The 19,186-nt window shown below is 52.4% G+C and overlaps 1 protein-coding gene and 1 pseudogene across 2 annotated transcripts; both read right to left on the reverse strand.

Moving 5' to 3' along the window:
- Positions 1-2,554: 2,554 nt before the first annotated feature.
- On the reverse strand, positions 2,555-4,983 carry LOC123480220 (thymosin beta-4-like; annotated as a pseudogene).
- A 288-nt stretch (positions 4,984-5,271) lies between these two features.
- On the reverse strand, positions 5,272-16,574 carry ARHGEF15 (Rho guanine nucleotide exchange factor 15). 2 transcript variants are annotated; one of them, XM_024564931.4, is made up of 16 exons: positions 16,477-16,574; positions 13,886-14,547; positions 13,247-13,579; positions 12,969-13,023; positions 12,042-12,100; positions 11,748-11,959; positions 11,489-11,649; positions 11,172-11,324; positions 10,903-11,032; positions 9,508-9,582; positions 9,313-9,405; positions 9,066-9,226; positions 8,822-8,974; positions 8,586-8,668; positions 8,371-8,475; positions 5,272-7,608 (listed from the first exon to the last, which is right to left on the reverse strand). In XM_024564931.4, exons 2-16 carry the CDS (start codon positions 14,496-14,498, stop codon positions 7,457-7,459), a joined length of 2,538 nt encoding a protein of 845 aa, XP_024420699.2. In that variant the 5' UTR covers positions 14,499-14,547; positions 16,477-16,574; the 3' UTR covers positions 5,272-7,456. The 2 variants fall into 2 exon arrangements, with proteins under 2 accessions (XP_024420699.2, XP_045055228.2); XM_045199293.3 differs by lacking the exon at positions 16,477-16,574 and adding an exon at positions 15,939-15,967.
- Positions 16,575-19,186: the final 2,612 nt, after the last annotated feature.

Below are 19,186 nucleotides of genomic sequence, written 5' to 3' on the forward strand. Positions count from 1 at the left end.
CTCCTTGGCTGTGTCGGCCATAGGTTGGGGTAACTCTGAGGCTTGTTCTGAGGCATGGAAGAGGGGGGTGCTGAGCCTCCTGGGAATGTCATTCAAGCAGAGCTGGTGATCGTCAGGATTGTGTTTCCTTCCTTGGATCTGTTTTAGTTTTTCCTGGAGTCTCTAAGAGTTTCTAATTATAACAAGTAGTTCTCACAGCAACACAAAACAACGTGGAAGAATCTTGGAAATACAATGTTTTCTGAAAAACAGAATTCCCAGAAAAATACACCATAAACATGATACCATTTGTATAGCGCTCATAAACAAGTTACAAGTAAACAAAACAGTGTATGTATACATACTATTATGATTGCATGGTTTCAAAAAAAAACAGTGGAATGATAAACGCAAAAACAATTATACTGTCTGTTTCTCCAGGGAAGCAGGGGAAAGGGTCAGGGAGGACCTCATGGCACACACACATCGCTGGCAGTAGGTATTGGTTCCTGATTGGGTGAAAGGGTCATGGGTAGTCATTACATCGGGATCATTTATAGCTAACATATATTTCATGTAATCCCGTGAGTGTATAAAAAACTGTTTTTCAAAGGTAGTTAAGAGAGTTCAAGAAAGGAAATGTAATCTTAGTGGTTACTAGTTCTGCATTGAAAGATGTTTATAAGTCACAATACCTAAGCTAAACACTGTTAATTGAGTTCCATCTTTTAGAATCAACAGATGGACAAAGCACGGAAGACTTCATGATAGCTACAAAAGTAAACAGAGCTGTTATCAGCCTTTATGTCGCCCAAGTAAAAGCCTAAAAGAGGTAAACTGGAAGGTGGAAAGAGGAGAAGAGAGCTGAAGGGAAGGGAGGGGCACCTGACAACATGCTCTCTATATAAGGCTGGCAAGATGTGCTCTGCACAAGAGCACACAGTGGAGGGGTGAGTGAGAACCGAACCCCAGTCTGCATTTCTCCTGACAAGCCATGCCCCTCTGAGAGAGCTCCCCTGGCCTCGAGGAAGAGGCACTTTGTTCTATATTTCATAAAGGTGCTGCTCCCCACCAAGTCTTTCACTGCTCCATCTATTCAGAAGTACTGTCTTTTAACCACAAGGTGAAAGGCACAAAGGTGCCTTATGGGCTAGCGGCAGTACTGGCCAACTATCTTGTAAGGCTGTGTATCAGTGGGAATTCTTCAGTTGCAAGCACAGACCCAAACTGCGGCAAAAAGGAATGTATTGGGGAATACTGAGTAAACACAGACTCAAAGAGGATGCTGAACACCTAGGCCTAGAGCTAAACAGGGACCAGAGCTAAACAGGGAAGGTGGATGCTCTGACTGACAACCCACCGGAACCACATGGACTCGGGGAAGAATGGTTTCCCAAAGAAAAGGAAGCCAAACATTCAAAAATTAATGGTAACTTGCTCACACGGGTACAGAGAGCAGCCAGAATGGAGTGCAAGGCTAGGAGGTTTCTGAGAAGGAAACTGCCCACCATTCCATCAGTGAGGACAGGTGCCAGGTGCCTGGACATCCCTTCTGGGACGTAGCCTCTCAATGACGGTGGGCAAGGCTGACCTGGAGAGCACAAACTTGGGCTTACACAGCCTTATTGGTCACTCCTGGACTGTCCACATGGACCTGCATTGCCGCCTGCATGACACTCAGGAACGGTCCTGCTCAGGCCAACTCACCCCAGTACATGCGTCAGCGTGACTCTCCTTTGTGGAAGCCCCCAGGCCCTGGCATTGCTAGGATATTTCAATGGTCAGAGTCCACAGGCCCCAAGGTTCCCTCTCTTTTGCATCTGTGAAAGTGTGCACTCTTCTTTCACGCGGGCCTGTTGGTGGTGCTGTGTTTCTCAAACTCTAATGTGTGCACTGATGACTTGGGTATCTCCTTAAAATGTAGATGCCTCTCTGGTAACAAGCTCCCAGCTCGTGCCCATGCTGCACACTGAGTAGGGGGGCTGTAGGACACCTGGGTGGCTGGGCCCTCTCCCCAGAATGTCCCAACCTATAGGGTTTGGACACACAGAAAACCGGTGGACAGACCTGCTTGTCAGCGTGTATCCTGCCTGCTTGGCTCTGCCTCTGCGGGAAGTTTCCTTGCCTTTCACACACCAACTGAACAGAACTGAGAAGAAAAACAAATTGCTGCCAAAAGACAAAGCAAGAAGTGACCTCAAAATTAAGAATTTTTGCCACAGACTGGGAAAAAATGTTTTCAAATCACATATCTGATAAAGGAATTATCCAGAATATATAAAGGACTCTCAAAACACAATAATAAAAAAAATAAACCACCCAGTTTTTAGAAGGCCAAAGATTTGAACGAACACCTCACCAAAGCAGATACTCAAGTGGCCAATAAGCACATGAAAAGACCCTCAGCACCACTACCATTAGGGAAATGCAAATTAAAACCACAGTGAAATACCACTATACCTATTAGAATAGCAAGAAAAGCAAGTAAAATTAATTTTCTGGGTTTTTACATTGTTCATTGTGTATGTTAGCTTTTAAAAATAAGGGATTTATTATTTTTTCAGGTTTTAACTTTTTATTTGCATGTTTAAAAAATTGCACATTCCAATAATTAAAATCATTTTAACAAAAAAAAATGGCACTCTGATTAAACTGCATTTTACAGCCTGCAGGACACCTTGGACCAGCTTGGTTTTTACTCTGGATCTCACTGTCCTCTCACCCAGCTCTTCCTTCACCAACGTTCAAGTTCTTTTCCTTCCCTGCCAGCCAGCCAGGCAGCTGGAGACGCAGGTGCGGCCTTCGTTGTCAGTAGTTCTCTGATGTGAAAAAGGGCAGCACAGTTATGTAAACTGATCCATCCTCTTTGTGTCTTACAAAGTTAAACAGCTAAAAGAAGTAAAATAAGAAGGCAATGCTTGTGGAATGTACAGTGCATATTGGAGGTGTGGGCCTCATTACGATTCACCTGCTGGCTTCTCCTATTCAATCGTTTCTTTGGAAGACAGTGGATTTTTCTCTTGCATTTCTGTCTTCTTCAATTTCGACTCTTCGAATTTCTCGATCTCGACCATATCCGGTTTATCAGACTTGTTTGCTGAGGAAGCCAAGCGAGGTGCGCCACGAAGGGAGTCCCATCTGCTCAGGGACCGTCACCCAAAGGTGTGATATATCATTTTGATCATTTTAAATAAAAACTCATTTTTATACCATATTTTTAATTCATATTTTGTATTCTTTTTCTTTAGAAGGACCCCATAAAATCAATTCAACCCCAACCCCTTCCCACCGAATACAGCTTCAGATTTCCAAAGGTAGATGGGGTGGGAACGGTTTCAGAAGTGAAGGGGAGTGTGATTCCAGGGGCCTGGGGACAAGTGGGTAAGCCGACTAGTGAAAAGGGGAAAGTATAAAACTGCGGGCAAGGAGGAGTGAGATGCGACTCCTCCTCGGATGTGCTGGGTCCACCTCAGACCACGCGGGGAGGGGAGGGAGAGGGGCTGGGCGGGGGGGGGGGGGGGGGGGGGCGGCGCTAAGCCAGAAGGTTGTGTAGGTCGGATCAGAGGGAGATCCCGGGTTGTTTCCTTTCGCTCTCTTTGCTCCCCTAGCTCTGCCTCGGGCCGCTGGAGGTTGGAGATTGGGTGGTTTGGACAGGGCGTTCCGGGGAGCAAGTTCGCCCGGCCTTCGGGGCCGCATCTGGCTGGAGGAGAAACTGCCCCAGGAATCGTACTCCTGCCTCGAATGGTGTGCCTGCCTGCTGAACCGGCCAACCCCGAACACGGGAACCGGCAGATACCCCGGGAGCTGAAGAGAGGCGAGCCCTGCTAGGAAGGCGGGAGGAAAGAGAGAGACGCTTTTAGGAACAGACAGAAGCAGGCTAAAGGGCTCTGGGAAGGACCTTAGGAAATGGGCTGGAGCGTCTGTGGGGCCAGAAGGAGAGCGGGGATGGCTAGTGAGCGGGCTACGGGGAAAGGGAGGATGCCTCTCACCCACTGTGGCCATGATTGCATCCCCGCTCGGCTCACCAGTGATAAAGGCCACAACGTTGTTGACCCAGAGGCCATAGAAGGGCCAGGGCAAGGAGAGGTTGTGCCCTGTCCTACCTGCATTATTAGCAACTCCCCATACATGAAGGCCACAAACCTGACGAGCAGGAGCCAGACTGTGTGGGGGGAAGAGAGCACATACTGACTCAGAGAGGGAGACACTCCCAATGGGGCCCAGCTTCCCCACCCTGTCCTCTCAGGCACCTCCCCCAGACCTGAGACACACCTGTGCTTTTCCAAAGCCTATGGAAATATGAGCTTCTTTTACCGCCCCAGCGTGACAGAATGTGAAGGATCGGAGTGATGGCAGCTCCAGGACTCCCCAAATGGGTCATTGAACCTCTACCAGCTGGGACATTTGTACTGACCCCTACTGCCCCCACCAGCCAGGGAAGCACTGGGAGACTGATCCCTCCTCCCACACCTACCGGAGAGTTACAGAAGGTGACTCAGAGGGGCAGGAAGGGCGAGGAGCAACACTGGGTGGAGAGGAGGATGGACACTAGCAAGAGGTAGTACAGGGCTATGACAGAGAGGTAGGTACCTGGTGGAGGGTGCGCAGGAGGGGGGAGAGAGAATTCAGGATTCACCAGGCCCCCTGTATCATCTGCACCACCCCCATCATGCCCCCTTCTCTTCCTTACCCCAGCCCTTCTGCCACCTACTTTCCCCACACTCATGGTAGTCTCATCCCCCCACATCCTCCCCTTTCCCACAAGCTGTGCTTCAGGCCCCTCAGCCCTCTCTGACACATCTGCAGAAGGCACACTCCTCCCAGACGGGCACATGCTCACCTACAGCACCCTACAATGCAAAGGGGCCTCTAAGACAACAGAAACACAACAGTGCCCTTTCCTTCCTGTGTTTTCTGTGTCTTTTGGAACATGTGGTTGTATTTTTTGTGCCTTTATAGCCCCCAAACCACTCTTACCTGGTCTTTGTCTTCTCCTTACCCCATATTGGAACATCTGAAGTGGAGCAGAGGGGCTTCCTTGGGGGGGTGCAGGGAGGGGTTGAGGAGCTGGGGGGGACCGTACATGGGGCACATGTGTATCTTTATGTGGGCCCCTGGATGTCTGCCTATCTGTCTGTTTCTCTGAGAATCTCAGAGAGAGAGGGAGTTTGGTGGAGAGGGGCTCCCTCAAGCAGGAAACTTGAAGGAGAATGTGCATCTCCCCATGACTGTTACCTCCTTTTCCTGAACTCCAATCCCCTGCTGCCACCCCTGGAATGCCCTTTGCCCAGAGCTTCCCAGGGCTGCTTCCTTCTAGTCACTTGGGTCTCAGCTCAGGTATGACCTCCAGGATCTTCCTCAAAGCTACACACACGTGCAGTATTCTGTATCACAGACCTTGGTGTATTTTCTTTGTAGCACTCAGGGCTCCCTGAGTTTATCTTACTTATTAAATTGTTTACAATTGGTCATTGCTCTCTCCACCTGCTCCCCCATCCCCAGAGCATAGGCTCCTTGAGTCAGGGTCCTTGCTTTTTTCATCTCTATATCCCCATATCCTAGAACAGTGCCTGGCACAGAGAAGGCACTCAATAAACAGGTGTAGAACTGATTGAATGAAACACAGAGATGCTTGACTGGTCAGGAAAAGACCTTTATTGCCAACTGACTGCCCTTTTTGTTCTGCTCACTGCATCTTCACCCCTTTCTGGAGCCCCAGCCATAACTGGTCCTGCCCTGTTTTCTTCCCCAGCCTGCAGGAGCCCCCCACTCCAGCATCTTCAAATGCACCCCCAGCACAGCCTTGGATCCCTGTGCAGCTATGAGTGGGCCGACACGCTGGGGCCTTGCACCTAGTCTCCAAGCCCTGCTCCCAGCAGAACCGATCTCTGCTCTCAAAGAATCCCTTTCTAACCAGCCCCACCCACCTTATAAAGACACATTTTGGAAGGCACTGCTTCTTTAAGCACACAGTCCCCTGAAGAGCCTCAATGCAGCTCCACCAACATTTATTGAGGGTTTCTCATATGCCAGGCACTGTGCTAGGTGAATCTCCAAAGTCATGCGCATGCCAAATGCTGGTGACTTTCTCCTTGTGCGTCTCCTAGAGTCCCTGCACCTCCCATGGTCGGCGTGGCAGTTTCTGTCCTGGGCAAGCTGCTACGCATGAGCTGAATGGAAGGTGTGGTGGCCTAGCTCAGGGAAGACCTTGTGCCAGGCCTGGGCCCCACTTGCCAGCAACTGTCTGCTCCACTCTCTCTTGGTCCCTTGCCTCCTTCTGGCATCACGGAGGGGCAGTTTCTCATCTGGAAGCAGACCCTCTGGATGGGGATGGGCAGCAACATCGCTCTCCATTCTCTGCCACTGCCTGGCGCCATGTTTCTGTGAGAGGACCGGATGAAGGCAAGAAAGTCCAGGCGGCTCACCAGATGTCCCATGATCCACAGCTTCTGTTTCTTTGCCCAAACTTGGGGTCCAGAGCCAGTCTGAAGTCCAAGGCTGAGGCTGGACACCTGATTATAGTTCAGTTGGGGGGTTTCCAGGCAGAGATTATGGATGCCAAGCTTAGGGGCAAGGAGAAGGGACTGTGAGCTTCCGGGGCCTCGGGCCCCAGCTACTGGCCATCTTCAGTCCCTTGGGCTCCTCTGCCAGGCTGCTTGTCTGCTCCATAACATCACCCTCTAATTGTCAGGGACTCTGGCCTCTAAGAGACCCAGATCCCAGGACTTTCATCTCCGGCTCTGGCCTCTGGCTGCCAAGCCATGCCCAGCTCATTCTCCTTTGGCCCTCAGACCTAGAGTCTTTCCCAGAGAGAATAATAGTTAACATGGGGGCTGGGGGAAGAAACGGGGCGCTCAGTCATCTGGGAGGGGGCAAGATCACACACACACCACATTCAGTGGAGACATACACACATGCACACACACTCACAGATTCTCTGGATTCTTCAAAAAGAGAAAAAGTGGCTTGAGAGGACAAAGGAGGCACCCTGAGAATGGAATCTAATACTTTCTAGGTTCAAAGGGCAGGACTGGTTGTTGCTGTAGAACCAAGCAGGGTCACTTCTGAGCTCTTGGGTCCAGATCACCATCTCCTGAGGCTGGATGCGTCCCTGCTCATTGCTGTTAGCTATCTCAGTCTTAACCCTAATCTTAATCTCCAATGCAACCCTTTTTAACTGCATCCACCTACCTTCATTTTCCTAGGCTGTGAGCATAGCAGAGATACTCACTGGCCAGGGCCTCAGCCAGCTCAACACCTATTAGCCGCTCTGCACTAAGCCTTTGGCAACACACTCAAACCATCCTCATTCTGCCTGGACTCAGACAACCCTGTTCTCATTGGCTGCCTTGTCATGAAGCTTGGTCCCTATTGGTTGCCACTAGAGGTAGTGTTTCCACTGACAGTGAATCCAATAGATGGATGAGCTTTGCCACACTGCCAGCTGTCCCAGCCTGTGTCCCCTCCACAGCCTGCATTAGGGTTGGGGAGCACTGGGGGTTCCTGAAGAGGGCCCAACAGCCTCAAGGAGCCTCTGGTGCTGGCGAAGGTGCCTTCTCCTTTCATGCTCCCCTGTGACTTCACACACCAGCTGGGCAGGGAAAGCCCCAGGAAGCCCCTTCAGCCAGCCTGAAAAAAGAGAGACAGGGGCCTGAGTGGAGCCAGGGCAGGACACAGGTCAAAAGGGAAAGGAGGCACCATGGGGTCTAATGCCTGAGGGTCACGGTGAGTGTAGGAATTAGTAGAGAAACCTGGAGCATTGGTAGAAAGGCCACTGGAGGTGGAGGTGACAATCAAAGAGGGTCAGGGTCACTCCTCCATCAAGTCCTGCAATGGCTGCTCATCTCACTCAGAGCGAGAGCCAGAATCCTTACAGGAACCCACATGATCTGGTCCCTGTTACCTCTATGACCTCATCTGCTTCTCTCCCTTCTCACTCCCTCTAGCCACACTCACCCCCTTACTGCTTCCTCAAACACACCAACCACAGTGCCTTTGCACTGACTCTTGCTCCTGACTGAAACATCCTTCCTCTAGAGGCCACGTGCCTAAATTCCTCACCTCCATCAGGTCATTGCTGACATGGTGTCTCCTCATCAAGGTCCACCTCAACCTCCCTATTTACTTGTACCCCACCCAACCCCGGGACTCCCAGCCTCCCTGACTCTGCTCTACTCTTGTTTTTCCATAGCACTTATCCCCTTCGGACGCACTACATATAATTTACTTATTTATCTTGTTCACTCTTTATTGTTTCTCCTCTGCTAGAATGTATGCTCGCGCAGCACAGGAATATCTGTGTGTTTGGTTCACAGTGCCTAGAACAGACAGTGGCATCTCATAGGTGCTTAATAAATATTTCCTGGGTGAAGAAATAAAAGAATCTCTCACCTTCAGGGTTCTTGTGCAGGCGCTTTGTGGGAGCCCTGGACTCCAGACTCTGTCCCTCAGCCTTGGCAGGTATGTAAGGCTCTGAACACAGATCCTGGGAACAGTCTGGTGGGGTTGGGTGACATTACAGTAGGATCAAGACACTTTTTAGCTTCTCACCAAGACACCCCTTAAGACTCACTTTTCCTTCCCTCCACCCTCTAGAGGTTACTCACCACAGTCCTCATAGATGGTGTCTGGGGAGCAGGGAAGGGGGCCTGGGGTGGGGAAAGCTCCCAGCCAGCGCTGCATGTCTGATCTGGCGAGACATAGGGAAGGCCACGATTGGCCCAGGAGATCCCACTGGGGGTTGGGCAGGGGCCACAGAGGAGAGGGATTGGGGAGGAGAGTGGCAGGCTCTGAGAGGTCAGGTGAAGGTCCCAAGGGTGTTTCTAAAGGAGACACAACTCACAGGGAGGAAGCTTGGAGTAGCCGGTGGGTGGGGCGGCCCTGGTGGTTGCTGAGAAGGGAGAGGCGGAATGTAGGGGGTCCAGATGGGTCCGGAACCTGCTGGGCCTGGACTAGGGAGCGATGGGCATAGTCCAGAACCTGTAGTCGCTGCCCACTACCCAGGGAAGAGGAAGTTCAGAGAGAGAACAGAAGTACAGCTGGGCTTCCCACCACTGCCTGGGCTTCCCACCCTTCCTGGGACCTACCTCTTAGGCTGAGTGATGAGCAGCAGGTCACTAAAGAGCAGCAGGCAGAGGGGAGTGAAGCGGGGGCGCGAGGTGAAGAGCACGCCCCCCCTCCGGCACCCTAACTCCGTCAGCTCCCCCTGCAACTCCAGGCGTCTTGACCAGGAGACCAGGGGCAGGGCCTGGGAGGAAGCAGGGAGGAGATTCTGGCTTCTTCATAACACCACCATGGGGAAAGGGAAGGTGGGGAGTCTGGGCAGAGACCAACCTTGACTTTGTGGAAGCGCAGCCTCTGGGTGAGCCGGATCAGCTCCTCAGTCTGCTTCATGCGCCCCACCTCAGCACTGCAACGCTCAATGATCTGGGTAAGGGGAGCTGAGTCACCACCCCTTCTCCCTTCCACCCCTTCCCTCTCCCTGCCCCTTCTTCACCTCCCCTGGCCTCAGCATACCCTCCTGCCCACCTTGCTGATAGCACCCAGGGCCTTCTGCGCATTCTCCTGGCGGCTGGACCCCTCCTCAGTCTGGTGCAGGATATTCTGAGAGCAAGGAAGAAGGGATAGTGGGCCCCTCCTCTGCAGCCCTGGGATTCAGGGGGGCTGCAGCTCAGAGGACCCTTGCCTGGCTTGGAAAAATGCTCAGTTTGGGGTTCACAGAGCTGAGGAGCCAGCCTCAACAAGGCTGAGACCTCACCACTCACTACCCACCTAACCCTGAGCAAATCACGTTACCTCTCTGAGCCTCAGTTTCCGCATCTGTAAAATGGGGACAATGCCCACCTAGCACTGTTGTGAGGATTCAGTAAGGTAATATATGTAATGTGCTTAGCATAGTCCTTGGCACACAGTAAATGCCAAAAAGGAGATTGCTATTATTTAAATAATTATTAACCACAGCTACCAGTACAAACTGTATCACAGTGGTTAAGAGCGCCTGGATTTCAAGTTTGTCTCCATCAATTATTATCTGGATAACCTGGGACACGTTATTTAGCCTCTCTCTGCCTCAGTTTCCTCATCTATAGAGTGGAGTCAACAATAGTTTCTGCCCACACACAGTCGCTGGTTGGGGTAAGTGGGTATACAGTACTTAGAATCACGCCAAGAACAGAGCACTCAATAGCTGTTTGACTGTTCTGATTGTGATAATTTTGCCTGCACTGGGGTGTATTAAACTGAATAAGACATCACAAGGCTGATCAGTTAGTTAGGAACTCTTCTCACTGAGGTCCCCACACTGGGTGATCTGGTTTAGGGAGAAGTTTCTATTCTGCAATAGAAGAGTGTTTCTCAACCTTTTTTTTTTTTTCCCCCCAGTGTTGCTCTGCTAAGGAACTTGTTCAGAAATTTGAATAGCACAGATATCTTGTATATCTTTTATGTACTGTGGGCCTTCGAAGTAGCACAACCATTGGAATATTTAAGATTTTTTTTACACCCCAAAGAAAGAATTTTCGCCCACTTGGGAGGTGATATCAACCCCATTGAGGAGGTATGCAGTGAGAGATATGGCTGAGGAGACCTCGAAGACCACCCACCACATTCCCCCTGAGACCCAGAGAGAGAGGAAGAGACTTGCCCAAGGTCAGCCAGCCAGTTAGTGGCACAGCCAAGTCTAGAACTCCTGTCTCTAGCCAGAGCCTCATTTCCTGCACCCAGATGGCTCTGGAGAACTTTGGGTAGCTCTAGGCAGGGCTTGGTTGGTCCTGGACTGAGAGGCCCAGAGTAGGAGGTCTGATTTAGGGGAGCCCTGTATTTGTGGTGGGGTGGGAGACAATGATGGCCAGGCAGGAGGCCCCAGGGAGGGTACTCCAGTGGAGTTGATGGGGTAGAAAAGACCCCAGGCCCGGGCAGTGGTACCTGCAGCAGCATGCGGAGCCGCGTGATGCGCTGAAAGGGCAGCAGCAGGAAGGACGGCAGTGGAAGCCGCTCACACTTGGGGAGGCTCTGCAGCCGACGCAGCTCCGCGGAGAAGCGCACGTTTGTGTCCCTGCAGAGGCAGGCCCAGGCCGGGCCGCTGGTGTCTGCCTTAGAGGCCCTGACCCCCAGGCTGCCGTGGCCTGGACCCCAACCCCGCTCCCAGCTTTCCCTCACACACGCAGCCTGGCCCCCACCTCTGGGACACTCACATAAGGCGGCTGTAGGTCTCCTCCTGATACTGCTGGTTCCGCACATAATCCACATACACCGAGAAAGGACCCACAGCGTGGGCATGTACTATGTCACAAAGGTCGTTGATGTGGGGGGAAGAGCGTACACGGGACAGTAACGTCCCTAGAAACCTGACAGAGTGGGGGAACAAGCAATGAGGGGGGCAGAGAGCTAAATCTCCTGGGTTCTTGAGGCGCTAACGGGGCCTGAGGAAGGGCGGCCCTGGACAGGGTGAAAAATAAGGGATGCTCAGGAGCCGAGGCCTGGTTTGTTGAGAGGGCAGGACCCCACTGACCGCTCACTGACTTCCTGGACTCTCTGCACATTGGAGAAGAGGGTGTGGTGGTCCCGGGGGGTGAGTGTGTCCCGGAGAGCCTGGCTCAGCACAAAGGTGTCAGTCAGCAGCCGCAGGGAGCGCAGGTAGGAGGCTTCGGATGTCACCACCTCAAACAGGCTCTGAGAGGAAGGACAGGGCGGCAGTGGAAAGCCCAGTTCCCAACCAGCCCGGGACCCAGGTCACACTTCTGCCCTTGGCCAGACCCTAGGTATGCCACCTCCTGCATGCGCTTCTCCTGGGCGCTGAGAGTGTCCAGGAGGCCACTGGCTCGCACAGCTGGAAGCTCCTGCCACAGAGTGTTTCGAGGTCCAGGGGGCCGGGGGAAGGTGGGAGCTTCTCCAGGAGTGGTTGGAGAGGGACTTCCATCCTCACTGACCCCCCACAGCTCCTCTGACAGCACGGCTGCTCGGTAGGTCTGGTACAGAGGTTCTGGAGAGCCAAGGTGGCACATCAGGGGAGCCCAGTGCCCCAGAACCCTTCTCCCGGCTTGATGGTCACAGCAGAGACTCACCATCCTGAAGGGGCAGCTCCCAGTTCTGACCCTTCAGCTCCTCTGGTCCCTCCTCATCCCTGTGGAGAGAAAAAGGAACAGAGTCCCCCAGAGCCACCCCCTGCTGCACACCTCCAGGGGTGCCAGTCACATGATAGTGTAAGGTTGTGTATAGGGACCCTGGTGGCTCCCCAGACCAAACATAATTTTTTTATGTGCCTGTTGTATGGGAGGCCCTGAGCGAAGCAGGCTCCCTCTACTCCTGTTATCTCAACTACGGTGTACCAGAGACTTCTGAGTCTTCACCTCCAGCCCTCTCGTGTAGCAATCACCTCACTGTCCGAAATGTCCAGCTGTGCCTCAGTGAGACTCAATGTGATCAAAGCCAAACCCAGACCTCCTCTTCACCTGCAGCTCTGTCTTTGCTGTTCTGGTTATCAGCGCCACCACATACCCATTGACCCAAGCTAAAAACCCAGGAGAATAAACATCAGTAAATGTTTGTTGAATACATGAATGGGCTCAGACTAACTGTGATAACGGTAGTGGATCTAAGATCATTAGTAAGCCCAGGTGACACGGAAGAGATGTTTGTGGTTGCCGAACAGTCTTGTAGACAATCGCTGCAATAGAGGCTTAGGGTAGGGGAGCTACAGTGGAGCACGTACTAGGGGACTGGCTCTTGACCAATGTTATACCCAACAACTCTGTGAAGTAGTTGGTATGCTTACCCTCATGTTGCAGATGATGACCCTGAGACCCAGAAAGGTTAAGTGACATGTATAAGGTCACACAGCAATAAGGGACAGAGCTGGGATTAGAAACCAGGGCTACTTGTCTCTAGAACCCCAGACCTTCTTCACTCCACCTTTGGGGAGATAGGACTTAGCAGGACCTGAAGGTGAATCAGCCCTCAGGTAGGAGTAAAGGGTGAGCAGTGTTTGGTACCTGCCCTCCACGGTTGCTTGAGGGGCCTTCTGAGGAGCTTCATCTGGTCTGTTTCCTGGAGAGAGAACCCAGAGTGAAGAGAACAAATCAGGATCCCCAGCAGAGATTACTACTATAAAAACTACAACTCCCATCAGCCCTAGAGCAGCAGCTGGTACTAGTAGAGGAACAACAACAAAAAAGCTCAGGGCCTATTCGGGGCTGTAGTTCATTTTTAAAATGCTTCATCTCCACCCCTTCCCTTCCCATCCAAAGCGTGCAGTCTCCCAGCGCTATACCTGTTTGGATTCCATCTTCGGAGGACAGATCAAGAACTGGCTGTGGGGGGTCCCCAGAGATGGAGGCATCCTGCCTGACCCGAGTGGGTTTTGGGGGTTTGAGTGGTGGCAGGAGTTTGCGCTCAGCAGTGGAGCGGTAGGATGTGAGGACCACTGAGTGGTCACTGGTGCTAGGAGGGTTGGGACGGGAGCGGGAGGTCCGAAGCGGGGAGGCTCGGCAGGGGGCCCTGGGACCGTCCTCACAGCCCCCCACAGGGACCCATCGGAGCTCCAGGCCCGGCCGGGCTACATGGCAGACACAGGGACAGCAGGGAGGGCAGGCCTGGGAAGCACCTGTGGGAGACAGGGTGTCCTAAGGCAAAGACCCCTAAGGCCTGGCCCCACCCTGCCCAGGCCTCTTCCTTCTCCTTGACCTGCCCAGCAGCTGGAACATGGGCCAGTCCCAGGCATCTACTTTTCAACCCTGAACTCTCTCCAAACTCCCAGAAATATGGACATCAGATTTTCCAAACATAAAATCCATTTTGAAAGGGTAGCCCCTGAAAGTAACCAGCCTAAAAGTACTGAAAATTAATAAATAAATAAATAAATAAATAAATAAGCTGGATCATGCCCATCCTAGTCCCAGGAAGTACTTACCCTGAACGCCATTCTCCTGGGATCCCCTTCTGGTGAGGATGCCCTGGGGAGTCTCTCTCTCCCCATTCACATCCACTCCCCCTTGGGGAGCTGGCTCTAGGACATCAGCAGCCTGACCCCTGCCTTCAGCCCCCCACTCAAACCTGCCAGCCAATCTTCGCACAGTGCCTGGGGCAGAGGCTGAGCCATCCTGGGCAGGGGCCGGGGAGGCTGTGTGGGGTAGGGGCAGAGGTGTGCGGGGTGACCCAGAGGGTTTAGGTGGGGGGACTGGAGACCTGGGAGCAGGTTCTGGGGAGATGGAGCGCCGGGACACTGGACTGGGGGAACTGGAAGGTGAGTCTGGGGAAGTCTGGGAGTCGAGGCTGGCTTTAGAAGCTGAAGGGGGCAGAAGGGCAGGGGGCTTGAGGGAAGAGGCTGGGGGTTCCCAGAAGATGGGGGTGTACATTGGGGTTGGTGCATCATTGGAGGTGACAGGAAGTTCTTGCGGAGAAGAGCAATTGTGGGGAGGCCCTGGCGACTGGGCAGCACGAGGTCGAGAGGGGGGCCGGGGGCGGATGATCCGAGGGGGCTTCTGGGTAGGGGGTGTTGCTATAGGAAGAGACTGGTCTGACATCTTCCTTTGAGCTCTTCAAAGGAGTGGGGTGCTCTGCTGGAGTCATCCCCTGAAGAAAAGGGAGGGAGGGAGAGAGACCCTTAGTGTTACCCATGGCCTGCTGTGAGTAGATTGAGGCCTCTGAGCAGAAATAGTTTGCAAGCAAATCAGACATAATTGGGATTCAGAAGGGAAGGTTGGTGCACTTCCTCTCCTTCCTTCTCATTTCCACGCTTCTCTCTTCACCTCTCACCCCTTCTTCTCATCGCTGAGGCCCCTGGATCCCCCTCTCCCCAGGGCAGCCTTTCTTGGCCCTCCCAGCCTCCACTTCTCTCTGCCTTTTGGCTTCTGCTGCCACAGTCAGGCCAGAGGAGACAGTGAGGCTAGGGTGGGCGTACTTTGGTAGAGACGCAAGTGGGGGGAGAGGGTACAAGAGAAGTGGGTCAGGAAGGGGAATTTAGCGTGCCAGTGTAGCCAGTATGCATCTGCTTGCTGAATGGTGCTGTGTGTCTGTAACTGTGTTGTGAAGGTTTGTGACTATGGTTTAAGTGTGTGTGTGCTGTTTCTACCGCTCTAGGAAAGGGGTGTTGTATGATGTGTTTAAAGAGTGGATTTGCCATGAGTTTACTGGGTGGGTATGCAGTGGGGGAGTGGAGTTCACAGTATACGGTGTGTGGTGGGAGAGGGGTGCGAGGGTTTGTGTGTGTTATGTGCTGTCTGTGCGGGAGTATGCGGAGTGTGTGTGTGTATCTGTGCCATGAGGGATGCATCACTATTTCCCTGCTCCGACTGGCCCTCCGCCCCCCATTTCCCAGTTCCTCTCTCCGGACTCTCCCTTTCCGGGTTATTTTTAGTCTCCTTTTCCTGCCGTGAAGATTCCTGGAACCTCTGACCCCAAGAGACCAGGAGGCCCCGGACATGGTCTCTCCTGTCCCATCCTCTCATCCCTGCCTGTCCCCATCCTGCCATCTGGTCACAGAAAAAGAGGCCCCAGTGGACGCCTGGGTCCTGCCTGGATACCTGAAGGGTGGAAGAGGATCAGACTGAAGGCAAGGACAGTGGGGCCAGACATGAGGATCTAGGCTGCACCGCTCTCTCTGCGAAGGTGGCCATGATCCTGAGAAGACTGCAGGGTCAGGGCTGGGAGACAAAGGCGCCCCCCAACTCCCTGCAGGAGCCAGCAGGAGACTCAGACCCCTCTAGGCCCCAGAGTTGGTTCTTGAGAAAAGGTGCGGAGTGGGGGCCAGGGCCTGTAGACTGTGAGTCTTGTAGCTCAATGGCCACCGTATCCTGCCAGGAAGCCCCTTATCAAAATGACCCAGGCAGTGGCCTCGCCAGCTCCTCCCAGCTTTGCCCCACTCAGGGATCCCACCCCCCTTCTCAGGTACCTTTGTTTACTTCCTTTCCCACCCCCCACTCAGGCCTGTCACAGGGATCCAGGTGTTGGGCCCAAGCACTCACCCTTGAGTCCTCTCCACTCTCAGTCACCTCCTAGGGCTGAGTGAGTAGGAGCAGGAAACAGGAATCGAATCCTCCTCCCAACCGGACACCCCCCCCCCAAACCACACCACACTCCACATGCGCACACTGGAGCTCTGGAAGATGTGACAGACTCGCTGTCCCAGGTTTCGGAGGTTAACAGGGGCTGCGGAAAGGCTGAAACTTGGGTGTGGGCAGCAGGCTATTCTGTATGTGCGTGTTCTGTCTGCATTGCTGTGCAGGTCGGGGTTCTGGGGGCTGGAGATGGATGGGGTGGGGAGGAGGTGGGATGAAAACGCCACGAGGCTGGGCTGCAGGTAGGACACCTCCGCATCAGCCAAGGGATGGTGTGTGTTCTTCCACAGCTCGTCTAACTCTCTCTCCCACACCTCACCCGACAACCTGTCCCTTCAGCTTCCAACCTCTTCCCCTGGGTGTGAGCCAGCCACTATTTCACACCAAGGGACCCCTTCCCAGGTTCCCCCCTCCCTAACTCTGCAGTAGTTCCCCCTGAATTTACCTTTATTGTTTTGGAAGCGGTTCCTATTTTCAGCCTGTCCTGCCTGCCCCGAGAAGCAAGGAGTGTGGGGCCAGGTCTCCCAGTGTCTTCCGTGTTTCTGGGGCGGGAACTGAGGACCCAGATTGAGATCTCCACAGAGGAAGCCAGTTCCTCAGCCCCACCCGGCCATTGTGTCAGGCGTACACATGTGTGTGTGTAGAGAAGGGATAGAGGGCGGGGGGTGGGGGGGCGGGATGTGGAGGCAGGGAGGTGGGGAGGGAGATCCAGATATGTCCCCTTTAGGGGCTTGTGACTGCTGGGCCCCGCTGCCTGCTCACCATTCTTAATCCCTGGCTCTCTGAAAGTCAGCCTCTGACTTTCCCAGTCCCACTGGGAGGCTTTGATTGGCCGGCAGTCAGTAGGGGACAGCGGGGGCAGGGGGGTAGAGGAGCAGGGGAATGGTGGGTAGGGGTCCTCCTCACCTCTAATTTGCTCTATGTTTGAGGAGCTGAGTTCCAGGGCTGGGGGTGTGTGTCATAAAAACAACTGAGGGGGTGGAATGAGCCACACCCCAGTCTGGGAAGTAGGGTAGTAGGAGGAAGATTCGAAGGGCAGTCATGAACTGCCAGGGCCTTTTCCCACGCCCAGGTGCCCGCCGATGCCAGACCTTCACACTCACACACACACACACACACACACACACACACACACCAAACGAGACATGGGAATAAAAGTCAGAAAGCTGGGATAAATATATGTTTTAACCCCCTTTTCTTCAGAGTAAAAGCCAAAGTCCTTACAGTGACCAACAAGACCTTTTACTGTCTTCCCTCTTCCCTACCTCTTCTCTTAAGCACATGGCTGCCTCGGGGACTGTGCACTGGCGGTGACTTCTGCCTGGAAACCTCCTTCCCGAGACATCCACATGAATGATTCCCTCACCTCTTTCAAGTCATTGCTCAAAGATCACTTTCTCATTGAGGCCTGCTGCACCGCTTTTTAAAATTGCAGCCCTTGACCTGACCAGGGCATCATCCAGTACACTAAAAGGTTGCCGGTTCAATCCCAGTCAGGGCACAGGCTTAGGTTATGAGTTTGACCCCCTGTTGGGGCGCGTACGAGAGGTGATGGATCGATGTTTCTCTCTCACACATTGATGCTTCTTTCCCCCTCTCCCTCTCCCTTCCCTTCTCTCTAAAATTAATAAGCATGTTCTTGGGTGAGGATAAAAATTGACATGTTTATAGTTAATTATATTTTACATTTGAAAGGGAGCTTTCTGGAGGCAGGATCTTTATCTCTTTTATTCACTGACACATCCCAAAGTTCAGGAAAAGGGTCAAGCATACAGTGGTGCTTAATATTTGGTTAATTTAACCAAATTGAATTGAATCTTCCCCACAGTCCACTATTCCCCTGACTCTCCTTCCCTACTTCCCATAATTCTGTTGATTCTACCAGTTTCCCAACACACGCCCACACACACACACAAAACCCAGGACCAGGCACCTAACCTCCCAGACCGTGTGTCTAGATAATTTGGGGCTTCCTGGGAAAATAAATCTTTCTCCAAAAGTACTTCAGAGACCCTATCAAGAAAGATACAACCCTGCCCTGGCTGGTGTGGCTCAGTGGGTTGAGTGCCGGCCTGTAAACCAAAGGGTCGCTGGTTCAATTCCCAGTCAGGGCACATGCCTGGGTTGTGGGCCAAGTCCCCAGGGGGCACATGAGAGGCAACCACACATTGATGTTTCTCTCCCTTTCTCCCTCCCTTCCCCTCTGTCTAAGAGTAAAATAAATTCTTTAAAATATTTTTTAAAAAAGAAAGAAAGATATAGCCCTGGCCAGTGTGGCTCAGTTGGTTGGAGCAGTGTAGGTTCAACCTTCGTTCTAAAAGCAACATTGTCCTTGGGGCCCTGGCTGGTGTGGCTCAGCATATTGAGCATTGGCCTGTCAACAAAAAGGTCACCAGTTCAATTCCCAGTCAGGGCACATGCCTGGTTTGCAGGCCAGGTCTCTGGTTGGGGGCAAGCTGAGAGTGTGCTGGAGGCATGTGAGAGGCAACTGATTGGATCGATATTTCTCTCACAAATACATTGATGTTTCTCTCCCTGTCTTTCTCCCTCCCTTCCCCTCTCTTTGAAAATAAAATCTTTAAAAAAAAAATGTCCTTGTGTAGGATAAAAAAAAGATATACATGTATAGCCAAACAAATCCTGTTTTGTATTGTTTTTACTAAAATGAGAATATCTTTATTAGTTTTGCTACTTACAGAAATATCATTCAAAAAGGTAACTAACCCAAAAGTGGTGGTCGTTAGCTGCAGACACGAGTGGCACTTGGTACTGCATGAACTGTCGCGGGTCTGAGTGGGGGTGTGCACAGAAGAAGAATTGGATGGAGCGCTACCTCTCCTCCTGGGCTGGTGTGAGCTTATCTTTTTCTTCTGTGTATCCCTGGCAGAGACCCACCTGGAGGCCTTTCACCTGTCTGTCTGTTGACAAATAAAGAGACTTTCCCCACTCCCAAAAGCAAGGGCAGGGCAGCATGTCTGAGGAACAGAAGCTCCCTGGAGCTACACTGAGAAAGTTCTAACATGCCTGACAAAGAGTTTGTTTAAAATATATATATATTGTTTATGCTTTTTTCTTCAGAGAGGGGAAGAGAGGGAGAGAGAGAGGAAGAGAAATATCAATGTGCAGTTGCCTCTCATGTGCTCCTCACAGGGGTC

The sequence above is a fragment of the Desmodus rotundus genome, chromosome 9, assembly GCF_022682495.2.
Source record: "Desmodus rotundus isolate HL8 chromosome 9, HLdesRot8A.1, whole genome shotgun sequence".
Lineage (NCBI taxonomy): Eukaryota > Metazoa > Chordata > Mammalia > Chiroptera > Phyllostomidae > Desmodus > Desmodus rotundus.

Bases quoted from the DNA above. Each gene is read 5' to 3' on its own strand.
- ARHGEF15 (XM_024564931.4), bottom strand. From the start codon at position 14,498: ATGTCAGACCAGTCTCTTCCTATAGCAACACCCCCTACCCAGAAGCCC. The intron at 12,101-12,968 runs GTACCAAACACT...TTCTCTCCACAG, and splicing joins CAAGCAACCGTGGAGGGCAG to GGATGAGGAGGGACCAGAGG. The intron at 11,650-11,747 runs GTGGCATACCTA...CCTTCCTCTCAG, and splicing joins AGGAGAAGCGCATGCAGGAG to AGCCTGTTTGAGGTGGTGAC.